At 36.3% G+C, this 20,553-nt stretch overlaps 2 protein-coding genes across 2 annotated transcripts; both read left to right on the top strand.

Moving 5' to 3' along the window:
* The first annotated feature begins 395 nt into the window (after nucleotides 1-395).
* On the top strand, nucleotides 396-4,226 carry LOC143547517 (protein-tyrosine-phosphatase PTP1-like). The gene is made up of 8 exons (XM_077038920.1): nucleotides 396-678; nucleotides 2,060-2,156; nucleotides 2,264-2,352; nucleotides 2,489-2,629; nucleotides 2,741-2,875; nucleotides 3,235-3,383; nucleotides 3,460-3,601; nucleotides 4,131-4,226. Exons 1-8 carry the CDS (start codon nucleotides 481-483, stop codon nucleotides 4,218-4,220), a joined length of 1,041 nt encoding a protein of 346 aa, XP_076895035.1. The 5' UTR covers nucleotides 396-480; the 3' UTR covers nucleotides 4,221-4,226.
* An 8,165-nt stretch (nucleotides 4,227-12,391) lies between these two features.
* LOC143547528 (F-box protein At1g30790-like) lies at nucleotides 12,392-13,570 on the top strand. Its single transcript, XM_077038930.1, has one exon. It carries the CDS (start codon nucleotides 12,392-12,394, stop codon nucleotides 13,568-13,570), a length of 1,179 nt encoding a protein of 392 aa, XP_076895045.1.
* Nucleotides 13,571-20,553: the final 6,983 nt, after the last annotated feature.

The following is a 20,553-nucleotide window of genomic DNA, read 5'->3' as shown; positions in this document are numbered from 1 at the left end:
ATAAAAAAGGGGGGAAGACATTTAAAAGAAAAGAAAAAATTAAGAAAATTACAAAATTACCAAAGTACCCCTGACTAAACTGATAAAATAGACGGAGTTAAAAAAACACTAAAAATACAAGTTTTTTAAAACTGAGGTAGTCATTTACATAAAATAAAATAAAGATACTAAAGTTGCATAGTTGGTCAATCTACAGATACTAACATTACAGTTAACTCTAAATGTTTAATTACAAAAGTCCTTTGTTGGTATTGAAATTTTTAAATGGTAAGAAAGTATATATCTAAAACAAAAGATATGAAAGTGACACTCCCTTTAAAGTTAAACCACCCTTTGAAACAAAAGACCAATTCCATTTATGAACTTCTGACGTCACCATTATAATTCATTCCGATTCAAACCACCACCACCAACCACCGTCAACCGCCATCCACCACGGGCAACGCAACCTCCTCCCGCAGTCGGAGCCGTAAATCGGCGATGGCTGCATCCGCCGGTGCTAAAACAATAACATCCTCATCCTCCGCCACCTCCGCCTTCGATATGTCCACCGGATTTCCGCCGAAGCTGTTTCTCAAACCAGATCAACTCCGATACTGCGTTCAAGCTCTCAAGTTCTTCAAGGACAAACAGTCCGATCAGTATTCGGTTATTGAGAACGAGTTCTCCATTTTACAGGTATTCTGTGACGTAATTAGGTTTTACGTGTTCGAATTCGTGTAATCGGTGTTTTTTAGTCGATTATTTAGCTTAATATTGGGTTTATGTGCCTTAATTAGGGTTTACAGGTTCTAATTTGTGTAATCGGTGTTGTTTAAGTCAGTTATGCAGCGTAATGTTGTGTTTGTGTGCTCTAGTTAGGTTTTACAGGTTTAATTTGTGTAATCGGTGTTGTTTAAGTCAATTATGCAGGGTAATATGTGTTTCTGTGTCTTAATTAGGTTTTACAGGTTTATATTTGTGTAATAGATATTGTTTTAGTCAGTTATGCAGCGTAATGTTGTGTTTGTGTGCTCTAGTTAGGTTTTATAGGTTTATATCTGTGTAATAGGTGTTGTTTAAGTCAATTATGCAGGGTAATATTGTGTTTCTGCTCTCTAATTAGGTTTTACAGATATTTGTGTATTCGATATTGTTTTAGTTAATTATGCAGCGTAATATTGTGTTTCTGTGGCTTAAATAGCTTTTATATGTTCAAATTTGTGTCATTGATGTTGTTTAAGTCAGTTATGGAGCGTAATGTTGTGTGATGTAAATTAGGTCAGAAATGATGTTAAGTTATTACTGTATTTGCAAGGAAGATGAAGATCTAATCTGTCCTATGCTTTGACTTTAAGCATGAGCTATATCATCCTAAATTTCCTAATTGATTTGAACCTAGAACCTAACCTTGATATGGATTAAGTTCTCTGTGAATTGTGCATCTGGAGAAGGAATCTTGACATTTTAACAAATTAATCCATGGCTTTCTTTCTCGAAGGAGATGATATGTAGTTTCTTAAGTAACCAGTATCAGTGTTGCAGAACTCGCTAGGTGTTAGTAGGCCGGTGGGTTACTGATTAGGGATTAATCGGATTGAAATTTTAAGTTATATGTAAAATTTTGAAGTAGGCAGGTTTTAACTAGGGATGCGATTACCAAACAATGCTCATCTTTATATCGTATCGGTACCGGTACCAAAAATACCAATACAAATTTCTTTGAAAGTGGGTATTGAATACTGGACTGAATCTATTGGTACAATACGGGTACTCGGTACCAAATGCTCATCCTTAGTTTTAACTCCTCCTTGATCAATTCAGGACCAAAGTCGCCAGAATTCGGGCCAAATGGCCAATTAGTTCCGGCTTTGACCTAGTTTGACCGATTACCATTTTTGCCACTGATGAGCTAAAATCAAATCATCAGGACTCAGATTAGTGACTAGGTGCTGATTAATAGTGATTTTTGCAACACTGATCAGTATGTTCATTAGTAGTAGAATTATAATTAGATATGAATTTACAATGAAGACAATCATAACTCAAATTTAATCATGGCTTCTTAATGTGCTTGCAGGATCTCAGAATGAGAGCGTCAGAAGTTAACAGCAGTTGTTCAGTGGCTAAACTACATGTTAACTGCAGAAAAAACCGCTACTCGGATGTTGTACCATGTATGTTTGTCAAATTCTTTTTCTCGTTATTCACCTACAGCTGATGTTGTTATGCAATATGTTGAGTAAACTAGTAAAGAATTGAAGTTGAGCTTTTCTTTTTACAGTTGATGCAAACAGGGTTGTCATTGATCCATGCAAAGATCACAGACCATCGGCAATGGGATACATCAATGCTAGTTATATCACATCTGAGGTCAATGCTTTTCTCTTTCTAATAATTATCAAGTTTTATATCTTCGAGTGTTATAAAATTTGTGCTAATTAGAAGTTAGAAAGAAATCGCATTTTAGATTTTTGAGCTTTACGAACGGTTTCATCTGTGATTATAGGTTTCTCCATCTGAAAATGTTTCTCGATTCATAGCCACGCAAGGCCCACTTCCTGAAACCTTTGAAGATTTCTGGGAAATGGTACTTCAAAATCATTGTCCAGCAATTGTGATGCTCACTAAGCTAGTTGACCACAACAGGGTATTGAATTCTACTATTATTTGTTTGTGTACATCTGCATTTCTTATATATATGGTGTCTTTATTATCTTTACGCTCCTCTACCTAACTCTAGTTTCCAATTCATATCCAGATCCAGAAATGTGGAGACTATTTTCAAGCAGAAAACGGTCCAAGATTGTTTGGTAATATATGTACGGTTACTAAAAAAATAACTACCACCGACAGCTCACTGGTTTTGCGTCACATGGAGGTGAATCGTGATGAGGTGAGCCAATCATATAAAACCAATCTTTTTCTTTGATACCAAGTGGCAAATTGTATAAAAGCCAACTTTAATCTGATTTGTATTTTGGGATTTTCACTGGGTAACTTTTATCATGTGGCCGTTTTGAAGGTTTGGCCTTTCCTGTGAGGGTAAGTAAAATGCATCACAGGCCAAACTTCATTACCATTTCAGGGGAAGTAGTGGCCTTTTATGCATTTTTAGGCCAAGAAAGTTATTGGAGATTAAATATTTTTTTGATACTGGGATATGCAGTGCAATTACTTGTCACTAAACATTATAATTAGGAAAAAAAAAATTTTTTTTGGCACTGACTGCTGTAAATTACTGTGTGTATTCAGTCAGAGGCTCCACCTTTACCTGTTTTCCATATTCAATATCCCGAATGGCCCGATCATGGAGTCCCATATGACACGTTGGCGGTTCGAGATATTTTTAGAAGATTATCTCATATTCCATCTTCAAAAGGCCCAATTGTGGTTCATTGCAGGTTGATCTTGTTTTTTTGCAATTATATTTGCATTAAAGATTTATTGCTGTATCTGACAATTTTTTATGGTATACAGTGCAGGAATTGGTAGAACGGGAACATATTGTGCAATTCACAACACGATCCAAAGAATTCTAGTCGGTGACATGTCAGCATTGGACCTTGTTCACACCATAAGCACTTTCAGGTCTCAGAGGATGGGGATGGTCCAAACATTGGTATGTTCTGTTTACAACTCCTGTGTTAGAGCGGGTCAAATTTAGTCAAATTATGGTACCGTCAGGAAACATTTTGTTGAATCCTTTTGTTAATACGTAACGAATTTATAAACAATGTGTTACATGAGCGGCCAGAATAATAACTTCCATTTAGATAAAGTATTTCAAATATCATATATCCATGCCTAATGAGTGACACGTGTCCAATTTGGTCAAATGATGATATCATCATTGTTCTGCTTTATTGTACATAATAATATAATATAAAGATTAATAATGCATTAACATGATTAAGAAAACAGTTTTATTACTGTAATGATCTAAATCTTTCTATGGCGATTTAGGTGGTTGTATGCAACTATGCATTACAAAAACTGTAATTTGAAAACTTTATTGAAAATGAAGCATTATTATGTGTGTAGCAGTATTTATTTTGGAAGATGTCGTCATTGTTATTATAAAGGATCTTAATATCTTAATTTGAGCTAGTGTTGTATTAATTGCTATAATATCAGTTTTAATGTTTCAGGATCAATATGTATTCTGTTATGAAGCTATTATTGATGAACTCGAAGACCTTATTTCGGATTCCAATAGTCAGGAGAGCATAAAATGGTAAGTTCATCTAAAAAACTTATCATCCATTCTTTTTAATGTTTAATAGTTAATTAGACAGTAAACATACATATACGGGTCAAAATTGTCACTTTACACAAAATACTAATTAATAATTAATATTGTTGGTGCAGATAATTCATGTTAATGCTCATGAAGTACCAAAACCGTTTCGTTGTTCCATTTTTAACCAATTTTGAGTTAACTGCAACGATCAGTAACATAATTGGTTTTAGTGCAAGGCGAGGCAAGGCATTCTTTGTTGTCCAGTGAAATGACATGTTTAACCCTCTTCTCTTATGGTCTAATTGATATGTTTAGTTGTGTGATTAGTGATAATAGCAACTCGATTTTGATTGTGCTTGGTGTTCCCTGCTGATTAAAAACCATTTTTTAAGTTTTCCCTTTTATGCTACTGCTTTACCAGATGTTTTTCAAAGTAAGTTATATAAAAAAGATGTGGTTATTAATGTTAGATATTTAATGTTTAAGCCATTGTCTATTTAAAAGTTCTAAAAGTTGGAGTTTTATTGTTTTATTATATAATAATAATGGTAACTAAAAAAGCTAGTAGATGTGTCAAGTATTGGGTGACGGGTTAAAATGGGTTGTTTTAGAAAAGAATTCTCTCACGAATCTCATCAAGTTTGACCGGTGGATAGAGGACCCTCGGCAGATCACCAAAATCTCTATTAAGATGAGCTTATACAATAGTAACATATTTAGCTAGAGGGGAAGGGGGCTAGGTGATTATCCTAACTACACATAAATGTGTAAGACGGTCCTACTAAGCCATTCTCGTAACATTATAGATTAATTACATTTAGGCTTGACAATTTTGACCCACTATTTAAATGTTGGGTTAATATGGACATGTCAGAGTTGGTTAATTATGACCATCATTTTTAATGAAACTGTCAGAATGAGTGTGTGTAATTTTTCAAACAAGTCAAAATAGGTTAATATAGGATGCGCAACATGGTGCCGGTAGCCGAAACTAGTTACTTGTGTGGAGTGTGCTGGTAAGCGTGTACCAGGGCTGGATAATGTGCGTTTCCCGGCCTCGCTACGTGTAAACAACATTTAAACGCGTGTAACCTACGACGCAAACGTAATTGATAACTGGCACCAAAAACCATAAACAAAGCTGAAACGTACAGTAATTTTAAATTAAAAAAAAAACATTTCTAAAACCAAACTCACTCGACTCGAACCAAATTAACTCAGGGGCTGCTTGTTTTTCTAGAAAAAAGTTTGTGGATGCTCTTTTGTCTACGCCGCGCATACCACGTGGACACTGCCATCTACAGACTGTTTGTTTTTTCGAAGACGTTTCATTAAAAAACGTTTGCGTGAACTCTTCTTAGCGCAGACTTGGTCCATCAACTTCTAAGATCTTTTAAGGTCTGCAGATGGTTAAACTCCACCACCACCTACCAACACCTATTGTCCACCACCACCACCCACCGTTTGCCATCACCATCCGCCATCCCTACCAGTCGCCACCACCACCACTGTCCACCACCTACCATAACCGTCTACCACCACCACCATCCACTACCACTATCATCGTCCACCACCAGTCCTCTATCACAGTTCATACACCACCACCAGTTTATTTTAGAAGTCTACAGATGTTAAAAATCAAACAGTATTACAGTATTCTTCTCACAGACTATAAATGTTTAATCCACCCTTTCTTTCACAAATGTTTGCACTAATAAGAGTTCGCACATCCGTTTTTTAATAAAACATCATCGAAAAAATAAACATTCACCTCATTCCGTTGCGTAACCCTAAAAGAACAACCACAACAATCACATCAACTGTATATCCCTACCGAAATCACCGACAACATCCTCTCCAGACTCCCCGTCAAATCCATTCTCCGCTTCAAATCCGTCTCTAAACAATGGCTCTCACTCATCTCCACTCCCTCATTCATCCACCGCCACCACCGCCTTCTTCATTCCGGCCATCAACACACACACCGCCAAACTCCTCTTCCTCTCCGCCACCGCCTCATCACTTACACTCACACTCACTCATCACATAACACTCGACCACAGTCCAAACAGCCACGTCACCGAAACCGAGCATTTGAACGGCTTAGTATTTTGCACTGCAGGTACTTCTTATTATGTTGTTAACCCTAGCACGCGTAAGCTTTTTGAACTGCCTTACCGCTGGCGTAAGCTTTTTAAGCTTCCGTATCAAACCGATTATACAAAGTACTTCTTCGGGTTAAATGAGTCCGCAAACAAACACGTAATTTTCAGGATGATGTTTAGTGTTGGAACTGCAACTTCTGTTATTGAGCTTATCGAGATATCATTGTCCGATCATAAATGGAGAGAGATTGATGCTAGTTTCAATACTGGCCAGATGAATCTTTCGTCGAGTGATATTCGTAGTAGTGTTTGTGTTAATAGCGTAATGTAGAGGTGGACAACAAAACCGGTTCCTGGAAAACCGAACCGGAACCGAACCGGTTCCTACCCGTTTTTCGTAGGAACCGGTTCGGTTCCGTTTCAACCCGACGATCCGGGACCGGTTTGACATTTTTGGAGGTGGACCGGGTAGGAACCGGAACCGGTTCGGAACCGGTTCTAGCCGTTGGGAAACGGTTTTATGGCCGTTTTTTGACCGTTGGGGTCAAAAATGGCCGTTTTTTGGCTCCCCAAACACCCCACTACTAGTATAAATAGGTATTTGGTGTAATGGGTTCATCACAACACTCAAAACGCAAACCCGAACGCAAAAAAATACAAAAAAACGCTATTACAACGTTCTGAGTTCTCTAATCTCTTGTTTTCTCTTCTTCTATATTCATATTTGTTGTTATGGCTGCCTCACAATCATCGGTTGGTCAAGGTTCCACCGCCGGACCAAGTTTCGTTCGTATTGTACCTCATAATCGTAATCAAGAGATTTGGTGCAATTGGGATTTGGTTGAATTGAGTGACCATTCATTGAAGGCTCGGTGTAAGTTTTGTGGGATTTATTTAAACCCACTTTCGAATTCAAATTTGAAGAAACACATCGAAAGACCGTATTGCAGGGCGTTGAAACAGAACGTCGAGTCGCAACAAACGCAAATGGATAGTGAAGGCGGAATATTTACATACCAAATTGATCGAGTTCAAGATCGTATGGCGAAGTTTGTGATTCAAGAAGCTTTGCCGTTTAGCCACTTCGACAACCTTCGCTTAACCGCCATGATTCGAGATACGCTTCAACCACAATACACTCACGTAAGTCGTCATACTCTTAAACGTTATTGTTTAAAATTGTGGAAGAAGGCCAAAGAGGTACTAATTGCATATTTTGAAAATATAAATACGGGAATAAACTTAACTAGTGATGTTTGGTCGGCTCCACATGGTCTACCCGAATCTTATCTTTGTGTCACCGCTCATTGGGTAGACCCGTCATCGTGGGAAATAATGAAACGCACCATTGCTTTCGAACTCTTTGAGTATCCACATACGGGAGATAATTTGTTTGAAATTTTAGATTATGTTATAAAAACTTATAAACTAGAAAATAAAATATTTTCAATGGCATTTGATAACGCGTCGAATAATACATCGGCGGTTGATAAATTAAAATTAAAATATACACCGATTTGCAATGGTGTATTTTTTCACTCAAGGTGTGTTACACATATCATTAATTTAATCGTGCAAGACGGACTTGCTTCGGATGATGTTACATCGGTTATAAACGATTTTAGAGTAATGCTACATGAAGTTTTTAAGAAAAGTAAAAAAAGACAAATGGATTATAGAAAATTTTGTAAAGATACGGGAAGAAAAGCTTTGGGAGCTAATTGGGATGTACCTCATCGATGGAATTCCACTTGCATAATGTTTCAAAGTGCTTTGAAACAAAGAGAAATTTTACAAATGTTTCATTCTAGTCTTGCCGAGAATGATTTGGCAATCCCCTTTTCAAATGAGAAATGGGAAATTATCAATGACTTATCGACTTTTCTTGAAGTTTTTAAAACATCAACTACGAAACTATCGGGAACGTATTATCCGACAGGTCCCTTGGTTCTTTCGGAGTTATTTTTAATCGTTAACAATCTTAAAGAATTTGAAAATAAAAGTACAATGTTTTCAAACATCATATTACCAATGAAGTTTAAATTAAAAAAATACTTTCTTGAATTGCCACCGATTTTTACTTGCGCCGCCGCTTTAAACCCAATGTTAAATGTTACGGGGGTTGAATGTGTGATAGACGAAATTTTTTCAGCCTTAGATATGCATGAAGTTGACCCAAACTTTTCAACAGAGGCACAAAATGATTTTAACTTGAATTTTAAATTTATGTATGACTTTTATATAAATAAATATGGGTCAAACATACACATGCCTACGCCGGGGGGGTCTTCATCAAGTTCAAGTGCTACTAGAGTACGAGACCCCATGATTAGCCTTATGAACACCGTTCGCAACGTAACGGCTAAAAAACAAAGGGGTAACACCCCTTCAAGCGAACTAGGAAGGTATAGTGCATATGATTTCTCTACCGGTTTATCCGAAGAGGAATATGGCACTTTTGATGTTTTGGCTTGTTGGAAGGTAAAGGAAACCGAGTTTCCGATTCTTGCCACCATGGCCCGTGATTTACTAACCGCCCAAGCTTCTACGGTAGCTTCGGAATCTGCTTTTTCTCTTAGTGGCAGGGTAATATCGGTGAGAAGAACAAGACTGAATTCGGAGTCGGTGGAGATGTGCATTTGCTTGAAGGATCACTTGGACTCAATCGATCGTGTTCAACACGTAACCACTCTGGAAGACGAAACACCACTTGATGTTCGAGTGCACGACGAACAAGAAGGCGTTTCTACAAGTAATTCTGATGAATAAGTCGCCACTCAATAATTACGACGAACAAGAAGGCTTTTCTAGAAATAATATGTCACAACTTTATATTTATAAGTTTAATGTTTTGTTAGTTTGTTTTTGAATATTTTAAAACATGTAACCTTTTTTTTTGAACTTCTTAAAGTAAATAAAATGAATTTTATGTTAATTGTTTTTTTTATTTAACATGTTATACAAATACGAATCGTATAACACCGCTCTTGATTATAATTCAGCATTTGACTTGCGTAAGCCAAAAGACTATAATACATAGCAAACTCAACAAATGTAACACGATACAGATTTAAGTTCACCATTACACGATACACGATACAGACTAATCAATTCAAACACGCTGACACTCATAGCATTAAGTTCAATATGTTGTTTACCATTGCTCTGTGGGTGAACAACAAAAGTAGCATGAGCCTCTTCAGAAATCAGAAGAACACAAATCATCACCTACACAAGCAGCGGAAACGAAAAACGAAAAAAAAAATAATATTTTACACTGTAACCGGTTGGAACCGGTTACAGTGTAAGAACCGGTTTAGGAACCGGTCAGAACCGGTTCCACCGGTTCCGGGTCCGAGGGTTGGGGAACCGGTTCGGTTCCCTAACCGGTTCGACCATGGAACCGGTTTAAACAGTGATGTTGACTAATGGAACCGGTTCTGAACCGGTTCCGGTTCCTTTGACCAACCCGATTTGATCACCTATAGCGTAATGCATTGGCTGCTTCTTCAGGGCGTTGAGATTTTGTCGTTTGACTTGAGAACTGATACGTTTTCGGTTGTTAAGGTTCCGCTAGATGATATACATTATGACCTTAGTAAAACGTATGACGAAAACAATTTATATATTATAAAAGTAAATGGTTGTGTAGGAGTTGTTTGCTCGCATCGTGTGGTGAAAGCCAATGAAATGCATATATGGATATTACAAGACTTTGAAAATCTTGTTTGGGTGAAAGAAACCATTATGATTCCTGAGTCTTGGGACGCGTCGGATTGCCCTATGCCATTGGATTGTACAAATACGGGCGAGATTATCTTTTCCATGAGGAAGTTGTCTCTGAATGTGATTAGTGTACCCGTCTACAACATCAAGAGTCGGTGTTTTAAATCGGTACAATTCACTCTAGACCATCCATTGCTGCGTTCAAAACACGTGTGCTTCTATCAAATCAAATGTTATGTTGAAAGCCTTATGCCTTTTATAGAATGACTTGATGATCCAAATGCGATCTTTGAACAAGTTTCTAAATCAATCTTTGTAGGGTACTTTTGTCATTATGTCTAGTTATTATACCAAAGTCTGTTTTTCAGTCAACTCTTTTTTATTAGTTATTTATTTTCTTTTATTAGTCTTTTGTTTGGATCAACCTGGTATTTGAAATCTTGTTGATAAGCTAATAGACATGAAATAAGGCATTGGAACATATATAAATAGTTGGGCTCAGACATGCACAAACCGGTTAACCGGGTCAACGGTCAACTAATTGGTTAGACCAGTTAATCGGGTTGGGTACTACCCGGTTTTCAAGCACAAAAACCCAAACCGGGGTAACCAGTTTTGGGTATAACTGAACCGGTTAATCGGGAAAAAAAACCGTTTTTAAATAAAAAATAATTTAAAAAACTAAAGCTGGTTTCGGTTAATTGGTTTTGTAACCAGTTATTGACGAGTTTGGGACCAAAATGAAAAACCGGGTAGAGAATCGGTTAGAAATTGGTTAGTGACCTGTTAACCGGTTTGGATGCGCACCTCTAGTTGGGATCATAAAAAATGGTGGTGTTTTTTCTTGTATTTGGGCCACTAGTAAGCCCAAAAGGGAAGAAGTGGGAGCGAGTGAGCGACCGAGTGAGTAGTGGTGTACAGTGGCGGACCCAGGATTTTTTGCCAATGGGGTCCCATATTTTCGGTGTTCAAATTTTTCGGGTCGGTCGTTGTTCAGTTCGGGTCGAGGCGAAGAACATAATAAAAAACAATATCATAATAAAACTTTCTTTTCAATCATCACTACCTGAACGGGTCAAAATGGGTCGGGTTGACACATAAACACTTTGTTTTCCCTTTCTTAAACATTTTTGAGATAGAACCTAGATCCACCCTTTCATAAGCATGTGTTGAAAACCATTAACTAAAACTAGTGAAAAATAAAACTGATATTTTAAAGTGTTTGAATGTTTCTAAAGAAAACCATGCATAAAGTTGAAAACAATGATATGTATTTTAGAGGTGTTTGAATGTTTCCAAAGTTATCATTGCAATATTAGCAATCAAATGATTGATTAACACTAAAAATTAACACAAAAAACCAAAAACTGAGCCTTGTAAGACTTGAACCCATGACCTTTTAAAGATAAAACAAGGGACTTTCCACCAGACCACATCAACATTAATAGTATGGGTTCCAAGTATTAAATCTTATGGGGTCCTCAAAAAATTTAATATACCGCTTCTAATAAATTTTTAAAAAACATTGGTGTCCCGGGACCCCGATCCACACTATGTGGGTCCGCCCCTGGTGGTGTATATCGGGCTGCGAACCCAAGCAGGAGGTTCAGGTTGTAAAGCGAATCAATTTGATCACTTTGGTAAAAACGGTGTTAGCGAAAATAGGATCCGGTTATAAACAGGCTTGAAAGATTTATACAACATTTTAAAAGAGTTGGTGTTAAAACACCCTTACATCACATATAAGATGAGCGCTAAAGGGGCAAGGCTGTCATTCTAATTGGTAAGCTTGAGGGCTTAGTTGTGTGGCTATTGTCTTTTCTTAAGGAATCAAATCATTTTTATACTTTTTATTTAAAATAAATAAATAAATAATGGTTATTTTGTTGATAAAATCTGAAGGTTAATCTTGAATTATAACACAATTGTCTTGGAGATCAAGTTTAGTAAGACTATAAATAGGAGTCTAGATTATTGTTTATTGTGTTTCGTGAAGTTTGTTGCTAAAGTTCGTTTGATTCGATTGTTTGATCTGTCTGGGCCAACAAAATCATTACGCGTTTATTTTTTTTTGTTGAAAAGTTAGTATCGGGATTAAGGTTTTTTGGAAATTTAATAAAAATGATTTCGGCTATGAATAAAAGAAAAATAAAAATCACAAGTTTACCATAATTAAGTAGCTGAAATTAGCGTGTTGGGAAATTAGTTGGACGGTTTGAAACTTGAAACTGTGACACATAACATGAGTAATTAACTAGTTGCCTATGAACATCCATCATCATCTTACATAACAATTTGTTATTTACAATATGAATCTTAGTTTTATTTTCTATTTGAAATGGAAGCCCTTAGAAATTTGTTCATGGATTTGTATGCACGCCTCCTTCGGTTTGTAAACTTTTCGAAAACCTTAAAACAACATGATCAATTTGATTTCCCTACCGAAATTGTAACCGACGAGATCATCTCGAGACTCCCAGTCAAATCCATACTACAACTCAGATCCGTCTCCAAACCATGGCTCTCGCGTATCTCCCATCCCTCATTCATCAAACTCCGGCTCACTCGAGCCACAACAGCCCTTTTCATTCCCGCAGTCAGTAGACACACTGGCGAACTCCTTATGTTCTCCGCCAATTATCAAGGCGGATCACTCACTCATCTCATGACACTAGAAAGGGCTAGTATTCATGACCGCACAATCTCTTATGATGTGGTCACAGGGTCCGAACACTTGAACGGGTTAATGTTTTTGACTACCAAGAATTTTTGCTTCAATTACCACAAAGCTATCGTTGTTAACCCTAGCACGCGTAAGATATTTAAATTTTTTTATGGAGCTTCTGTAGGAGAGCGTGTTAAGTTTTTCTTTGGGTTTGATGAGTCCACTAATCAACACAAGCTTTTGAGAATGTGCGGTTTTGGGTCAACTTCCGCAGTTGAGATTACGGTTTTATCTAGGTCAAATTATCAATGGAGAAAGATTGATTCTAGTTTTGATATTGGTTTGAATCTTTGGTATGGTGACATCATAAACGGTGTTTGTGTTAATAGTGTAATATATATGATGCTTAAGAGGACCGATGAAATTTTGGCATTTGACTTGAGAACTGACACGTTTTCGATTCTTAAGGCTCATCTAGATGAAATGACGACTACAAGGAATAACTATATGAAAAAACCGTATCTCGTAAAAATCAATGGATGCCTAGGAGTTGTTTGTTTTGATAGTGTGGAGGAAACCAATGAAATGCATATCAGGATATTAACAGACTACAAACATCATGTTTGGGTGAAAGAAACCATTGTATTCCCGGAGTCTTGGAAGGTACTAGGTTGTCCTGTCCCGTCAGACTCTGTTTCAACAGACAAGATTATCTTTTCTGTGACAGATTCTATGGATGTGATTAGTACACTTATCTACAACATGAAGAGTGGATGTTTTAAGTCGGTTTCATTCACTCTAGACTATTCGTCACTAGGTTTAATAAACTCGGTAGACTTAAATCATCTATAAAATGAGATGTTATCTTGAAAGCATCATGCCTTTATTAGTGACATAACTGGAGATATCAAAGTGTTTGGTACTTCGTTTTAGTTAATAAGAAAGCACTTATTTGGTAAGGGGTGGGTTCTAGTGAAAACTCTTCTTAAAAAGAAAACTTAAAAACTTCTAAAAAGCTGTTTTTAACTTTTTTTTTAATTTTTTTTTGAAGTTTCTTTTTTTTTTTCCATTATTCTTATATGTTGTTGTTGGTTCAAAAAAAAAAAAAAACTTGTTGGTAACCTCGTCGGTATAGTGCGCATGTGTGATAGTGTGTTTTGCATATATGCAAAAGTGTTTGTATTGCATAGAATACAACACTATTGCACATATTTGATACACACTATTGTATATATGTAATATAAGACTAATACACACATCGAATACACATTAGTACGTATGTGTAATACAACATTAACGCACATGTGACCACATCGACTTTTATTTTATTATTTTTTTTCTATATAATACAACACTACTACACATATACAATACACAAATATTGAATATATGCAATAAAACACTATTAAACTCAAAAATACATAGTAATACACATGTGTAATACAACGTTATCGCACAGTAATACGTATGTGCATTACAGCGGTTTTTTATTTATTTATTTTTATTTTTTTTATATTTTTCGAGTGAAATATAAGAATAATGGCTAAAACAGAATTTTGAAAATATATTTTTTATTTTTAATTAAAAATAATTCTTTAGAAGTTTTTAGGAGTTTTTTAGTTTCTAAAGGTGAGTTTTCTCTTGATCCTCTCCCTATTTGGTAATACCGTTATTTGTTTGTATTTTGAATCATTCGTATGACAACTAGAGCTTTATCTTTGTTATTAATAATATACATGGTGTATTGGTTATTATTAATCCCAACTACCATCTATTAGTCGTTGTCGATCCCAACTAACGAATTGACTGATAACGATCCCATCTTTTATCATATTTGTTCCCAACGGTCCGCGACTAACAAAATGCTAACACCGTTAGTTGCAAGTCGCCGGAAAACGTATTTGACCGCAAAACTCATATCTTTTCCCAGAAAACTCAATATTTTCGTCCCAAACATCTTTATAACCTTAGATTGGACTTTTAGGAACCTTTTTCTAGTAAAAGCCCTAATTATTGAGGTCGCCGGAACCCTAGAACATTGTTGGAATTGGTTGGTGGTGCTCAAGTTGTTAGCAATTTCGAATGATCTTCCTTGAGGTGCAAGACAAGTAACTTGGCGAGCAAGGCACAAGTTATTAAAGAATATATATGAATCCTAATACTTCCTAATACATGTTGGTTTAGGTTGTTAGGTTTATTTAATTGTTTATTAAATTACCTATTGTTTAGGAATCCTAGTTAGACTCAAACATGTCTAGGTTAGGTCTATATAAACCGTGTAGGGTTTCATTATTGTAATTGAGTTTGAGTGAGTTTCTCAATGAAGGTGTTTGGGTGTTTAGCCAAATACGTGTTCCGGTACCAATTCTCTTTACAAGTGGTGGTGGTTGGTTGGTGATGAGTCAGTTGCTGTTGGTGATGGTGTTCTAGTTAAGTTTCCCAACAAAAAATGTGACTTTTCTGCAAAAAAAAAAAAACCATGTTTCTGGCGACCTACAACTAACGGTGTTAGCATTTTGTTAGTCGCGGACTGTTGGGAATAAATATGATAAAAGTTTGGATTGTTATCAACCAATTCGTTAGTTGGGACCGACAGCGACCAAAAGATGATTGCTGGAATTAATAAAAACCAATACACCTATATACATATATATTAAGGGGTACTACTACTAAAACGCATCTACTCGATCTTCACGATGTCGAATTCGTCCCTGGTTCACCGCTTGTTTCCGACTCTTGGGCTTGGGCAGCATGCATCAAGTTGTCTAGCAAAGCATGTTGTCTCAATCCTTCAGTATTCATCAACTGCATTATTGTTTCAGGAACCGCCTTCTCAGTACCAAAACGCGTGACAGCATCTACAAATCGCTTATGCAGCCGTGGTGTCCATATGAGACGAGGGCGCTTGTAGAACGAGCGAGTAGATGCTAGTGATTTTGCATCAGAAACCTGATCTAATTTGAACAATGGACCGGTTTGAGATGCTTGTGGTCTGCTTACGTCGTTAAGCGACTGCGCTTAACCAAAAACATAATCCTCCTGATAGCCACCACCAGCAGAAGTAGTTTGAGAACCAACTAGTGGCCTCACAGCTCCCCTTGACAGTAGTAGCAGTTGTGCATAGTCATATGAGTTGTTATTTAGCCCGCTAATAAGCGAGGGGTTGCCGTGGCCAGGGAAGTGAGCGGACAACGACATGGCTTCGTTATTAATAATGTAGCTACTATGATCAATTTCCATTGCATCGGCTTCTTGATCATAGCTTATGAGCCATGACATAGAGGGAGGTGGTTCGTAGGAATTATTATTATTCATTTTGCAGATGGGTTCTGTTTTGAATTTGGAAATAGTTAATCAGATGTGTGTATATATATATATATATATACACACACACTGCAGCCTACACGAAGCAACGCTGCAAAGAAGAAGAAGATGTTATGCTTATAATGCAGCAAAAGCAACCTCAAACCCATTTAATGGTTTTCTTTCATTTTTCTTCAATGGCAACCGACCCACTTGGTTTAGTGACAAAAATTCAAAGTAACAATAATAATAATTTAGTTTGGCTCTCACAATAATATTTTAGTTTTATCCTCATCAGGACCATCTTTGAGAATCACCTAAAATTACAATCACGTTTTTAATTACGTAATAAATAATTTGAAAATTTTATTAAGTGGGTTGCATTTTCAAACTACAAAAATAAAGGTTTTTATCTATTAAAAAAGAAAAGAAAAGAAACCACTCATGAGAATCGACGTCGGCATGTGAGTCAGCGAAATGAAGATAGAGCATTAGGCCCACATTTAATTAAGACATGCAAACTTTGAATTACAATCATTGCCTCCACGTTACTGGATTTTGCTTAATGTGTTGTCCGTGAGTTGCCAGCTAGATTTGGACATTAAAGCTTTGAAACCCGATATGATTGCTCTAAGCATTAAACACCTTTATACCATATGCAGGGGGGACCTCAAAGGGCTTGGTGAGTTGGTGGTGCTTGAGAGCTTTGTAATTTTTTGCTTGTTTGTTTTCGTTTTCTAGCTTCTTGCTAGCTTTTTTAATAAAATTCGTTGTTTCAAAAAAAAAAAAAAAATTTGATGGTGCCTGAGAGCTTGGTGGTGGGACCTAGTATTTTCTTTACCAATCAATAATTTTGCACTTTAATTTTAATAGTTTTATTAGTACATCATGCTCCTTTTTTTATAGAAATTTAAGAATTTGTATAAGTGTTGAGTTGGTAGTGTGAATCTTCAAGGGATTACGGATCTTTGAAGATTATGTCAAGGAAAACTGAAACTGTAATAATAATAAAAATGAGATTTTTTTTATTATTATTTTTTTCGGTGGTTAAAGAACTTTGGGCTTGAATTAAGTAGTAATGATGTGAAACCACAAAATAGTTGTCAAGGTCCCGGTTATGTTTTTGATTGGAATAGGTTGGCTCCGATGAAAGTCAGTTTCGTGTCGTGGAGGGCGTTAATGGGTAGGCTTCCGACGTTCGGGGCTTTGGCTAAAAGGAGCATTCCGGTTTGCTCGATTCATCATCCTATTAGGGGAGAGGTTGAGGAGTCGGTCGAACACGTGCTCGTGTTCGTTTCGTGTGGTCTTGCCCAAGCTTTATGGAGACTAGCTAATCTCTCAATAGTGTAAGATGTCTGTCTTTTATATTTTTTGCTTTTACGATTTGCTGGAGCTCCGTAAATATTCCTCATTTAGATCGGATAAGGCTAAAATGTTTCATGCTATTTGTGTGGTGGCGGTTTGGAGCTTGTGGAAGAAGATGAACGCTTTGGTGCATAGTGGGAAGCCGATTCATGTTGTTAGTTTGGTGGAAGAAAATTTTAAGCTTTCTTTGGATAACCAGTGGGGTTGTTAGGAGTGTTGTGATTTTTCGGGTGTAATGTGGTAGGATGAGTGATGAGGTTGTAGCTTTTTTTTTTTTTTTTTGATACCTGATAGATTTTTTTTTGCGTATGTTTAGTTGGTGGTAGTATATTGTGGCTAGCTAGTGGTTTATTAATTAAATAACTTTAGTTGGTAGTTAAAAAAAGTAAAAAATATAATAAAGCATACAGTTGAGTTGAGTTGAGTTGAGTTGAGTTTGAGCTAGGCCTTGCGAGGTTGTTAGTTTGAATTCTGAGCCCACCCGAGTTTAGTCCACCGTGTGTTACGCCAGAGAGTTATGCTCTTGTGATACATATAATGCTTCCAGGGGCAGTCGAAATTTTGGCATTTGACTGGAGAGCCGACACGTTTTTTTCCTATTAAGGTTCCTATAAACAAGAGGCATTATGACCTTATTCAAAGGTATGGATCGAACGCTCCATACCTCTTGAAAATCAATGGATGTATAGGAGTTCTAATTTGTCACCGTGTGTTGAATACCAACAAAATTGATATCTGGATATTACAAGACTGTGAAAAACGTGTTTGGGTGAAAGAAATCGTTATATTACCCTGGCCTTGTGGCGCAACACGTCCTCCTATCCCGTTAGATTCTCTTTCAACGGACGAGATTATCTTTTCAGTGAGAAAGTATGAGAATATGATTAGTGTGTATCTGTCTACAACATGAAGAGTGGGCGTTTTAGATCAATTGAATTCACTATAGGCCATCCGCTCCTGTGTTCACCAAGCGTTTGCTTCTACCAAATCGCATGTTATCTTGAAAGCATCATGCCTTTAAGCATAGGGATCATGGATTTTTTTTTTCTGGCTGTGGATTAAAAAATCAAAGTTGACCATAAAGTCAACGATAGTCAAAGGGGGATTGATACTAGATAGTCATTGTATGTGCCGTGGAGGAGAGCATTTTGGATTTTTTGGGGATATTGAAACGGGTTGGGCAAAGCCGGTTTGTGTTGAAACCGGTTGGGTCACTGTTTGGTTGTAAAGACGCAATAGGCCCAAAATAGGAAGGCCTAATCGATACCATTTGTTGACTGAAATAACAACTGTGAATTCTTCAAATCTTGCTACATTACTTAAAGAGCACTTTTCGATCTGAGGTAAGAATAAGAAGAAGAATTAAAATTGGGTAGGTATATATGTGAGATTACAAAGAACTAACTCGGCTTTGGTCAAAGAAACGGCTTGAAAGGAATGCTAGTTCTAGTTGTGTTTTTTAGCCGAACCGAAAACCGAGCATGCCAGTCCAGTTTTATTGCGATAGATCCGCTTTGAAATGAGCTGACGCAAGCGCAGTGAAATCGGATATCTTTGAAGTGTGTTTGGATATTGTGTTTTATTGCTACTAGGGGTGGGCATTCACAAGTCGAATTTCGGGTTATTCCAACTTGAAGATTTGTAAACCGTATATGAAATTGAATAAAATTTCAAAGAAACCGATTCGAATTCGAATAAGTTATTTGAATTTGAGTCGAATTCTGGTTTGTTCGACTTATTCAAATATGGAAAAAAATATTTCATAAAAAACTAAAAATTACAAAAAAAAAAATCAAAATAAAACTAAATAGCTATTTTCACATATCATTTTCTTAGTAAGCTGCGAATTTTGGTTGATTTGGATCAGTAGAATGGATTGCTCAATAGCGTTTTAAGGCCGAACCGAAAACTAAGCATGCCAGATTGCCAATTCAGTTTAACTGAGACAGGCCCGCTTTAAAAAAATATTTTAGGAAAAAAATATCTCTATATATAGTATATCCAATAAAAACATGATATTCAAGTACTAAAAAAGAAACCAATAGCTTATTAAAAAACAATACATTGTATGAGGAAATTGAATGAACGATATAATGGAATGGACAAAATAATGAAATGAATTATTACAATTTCATTATCTTGTTTGGTTACCACATAGGAATGAAATGAATAATCACTTATTATCTTTTTATTAAATAGAAAACTATATACTTACATATTTTTGTCGATTAATTGAACGGTAATAACATAATACGATATAATAATAAAAATATAATAATAATTATAATTTAATAATAGTTATACTACAGCAAAACAACAACAACAACAACAACAATAATAATAATAATTGTTGATAATTTTTCATTTCATTTTTTGAAGGAATGAAAGAAAAAACAACTTTTACTAAGGAATGAAAAATTCTATATATGAAAGGAATTTCATTTCTTAGGAATGATTCATTCCATTATTGAATGCCAACTAAACATGTTTTATTTAATTCCTTTGGAATGATCCATTCCATTCCGTAAACACTACCTAAATTTTCATATTATAATAAAAATTAACAAAGAAATATATAGTATTCACAAATAGTATTTATTTTTTACTTTGATTCTCACTTTAACATGCCTATCACTTGTGGATTAATGTTGAAGAAGCACAATACCTTTTAAACATTAAGACGACGAAGCTACATACCCCGAGGCAGCAGTATTTAGTTGCCTCGGCGTCCTCTTGACCCTCTTGTGGTTCCGCCTCTTCTCCTGCATCAATTTGTCTAGATAAAGCTTGTATTCTTGAAGATGTGTCGCGACGTCCTCTTGTCTCAATCCTTCAACATTTATCAATTGCATTACTGTTTCAGGATCCGCCTTCTCAATGCCGAGACGCGTAACAACATCTACAAATCGCTTATGCAGCTGCTGCAGTGTCCAGATCATGAAATGATCAGATGCTAGTGGCTCTACATGATCAGGAACCTGATCCGGTGAAGCGTAACAACATCAGATCTTGTTTTTGAATTTTTGGTTGAGTTGTTACAGGCTCTTCAGCAGTTATTTCCTTTTCCACATTTTCAAATTCACCAACAAGTTTTGCTTGTACAACCTTTTCCCCATTTTCAACTGTTTGTTCATCAATGACTTTCTCTCCCACAACCTAATCAGCAC

The sequence above is a fragment of the Bidens hawaiensis genome, unplaced genomic scaffold, assembly GCF_021521415.1.
Source record: "Bidens hawaiensis isolate Kalapana, Puna unplaced genomic scaffold, B.hawaiensis_p1.1 tig00014729_1, whole genome shotgun sequence".
Taxonomy (NCBI): Eukaryota; Viridiplantae; Streptophyta; class Magnoliopsida; order Asterales; family Asteraceae; genus Bidens; species Bidens hawaiensis.
The sequence above is the reverse complement of the archived record's forward strand: the minus strand, read 5'-3'. Positions and strand labels throughout refer to the sequence as shown.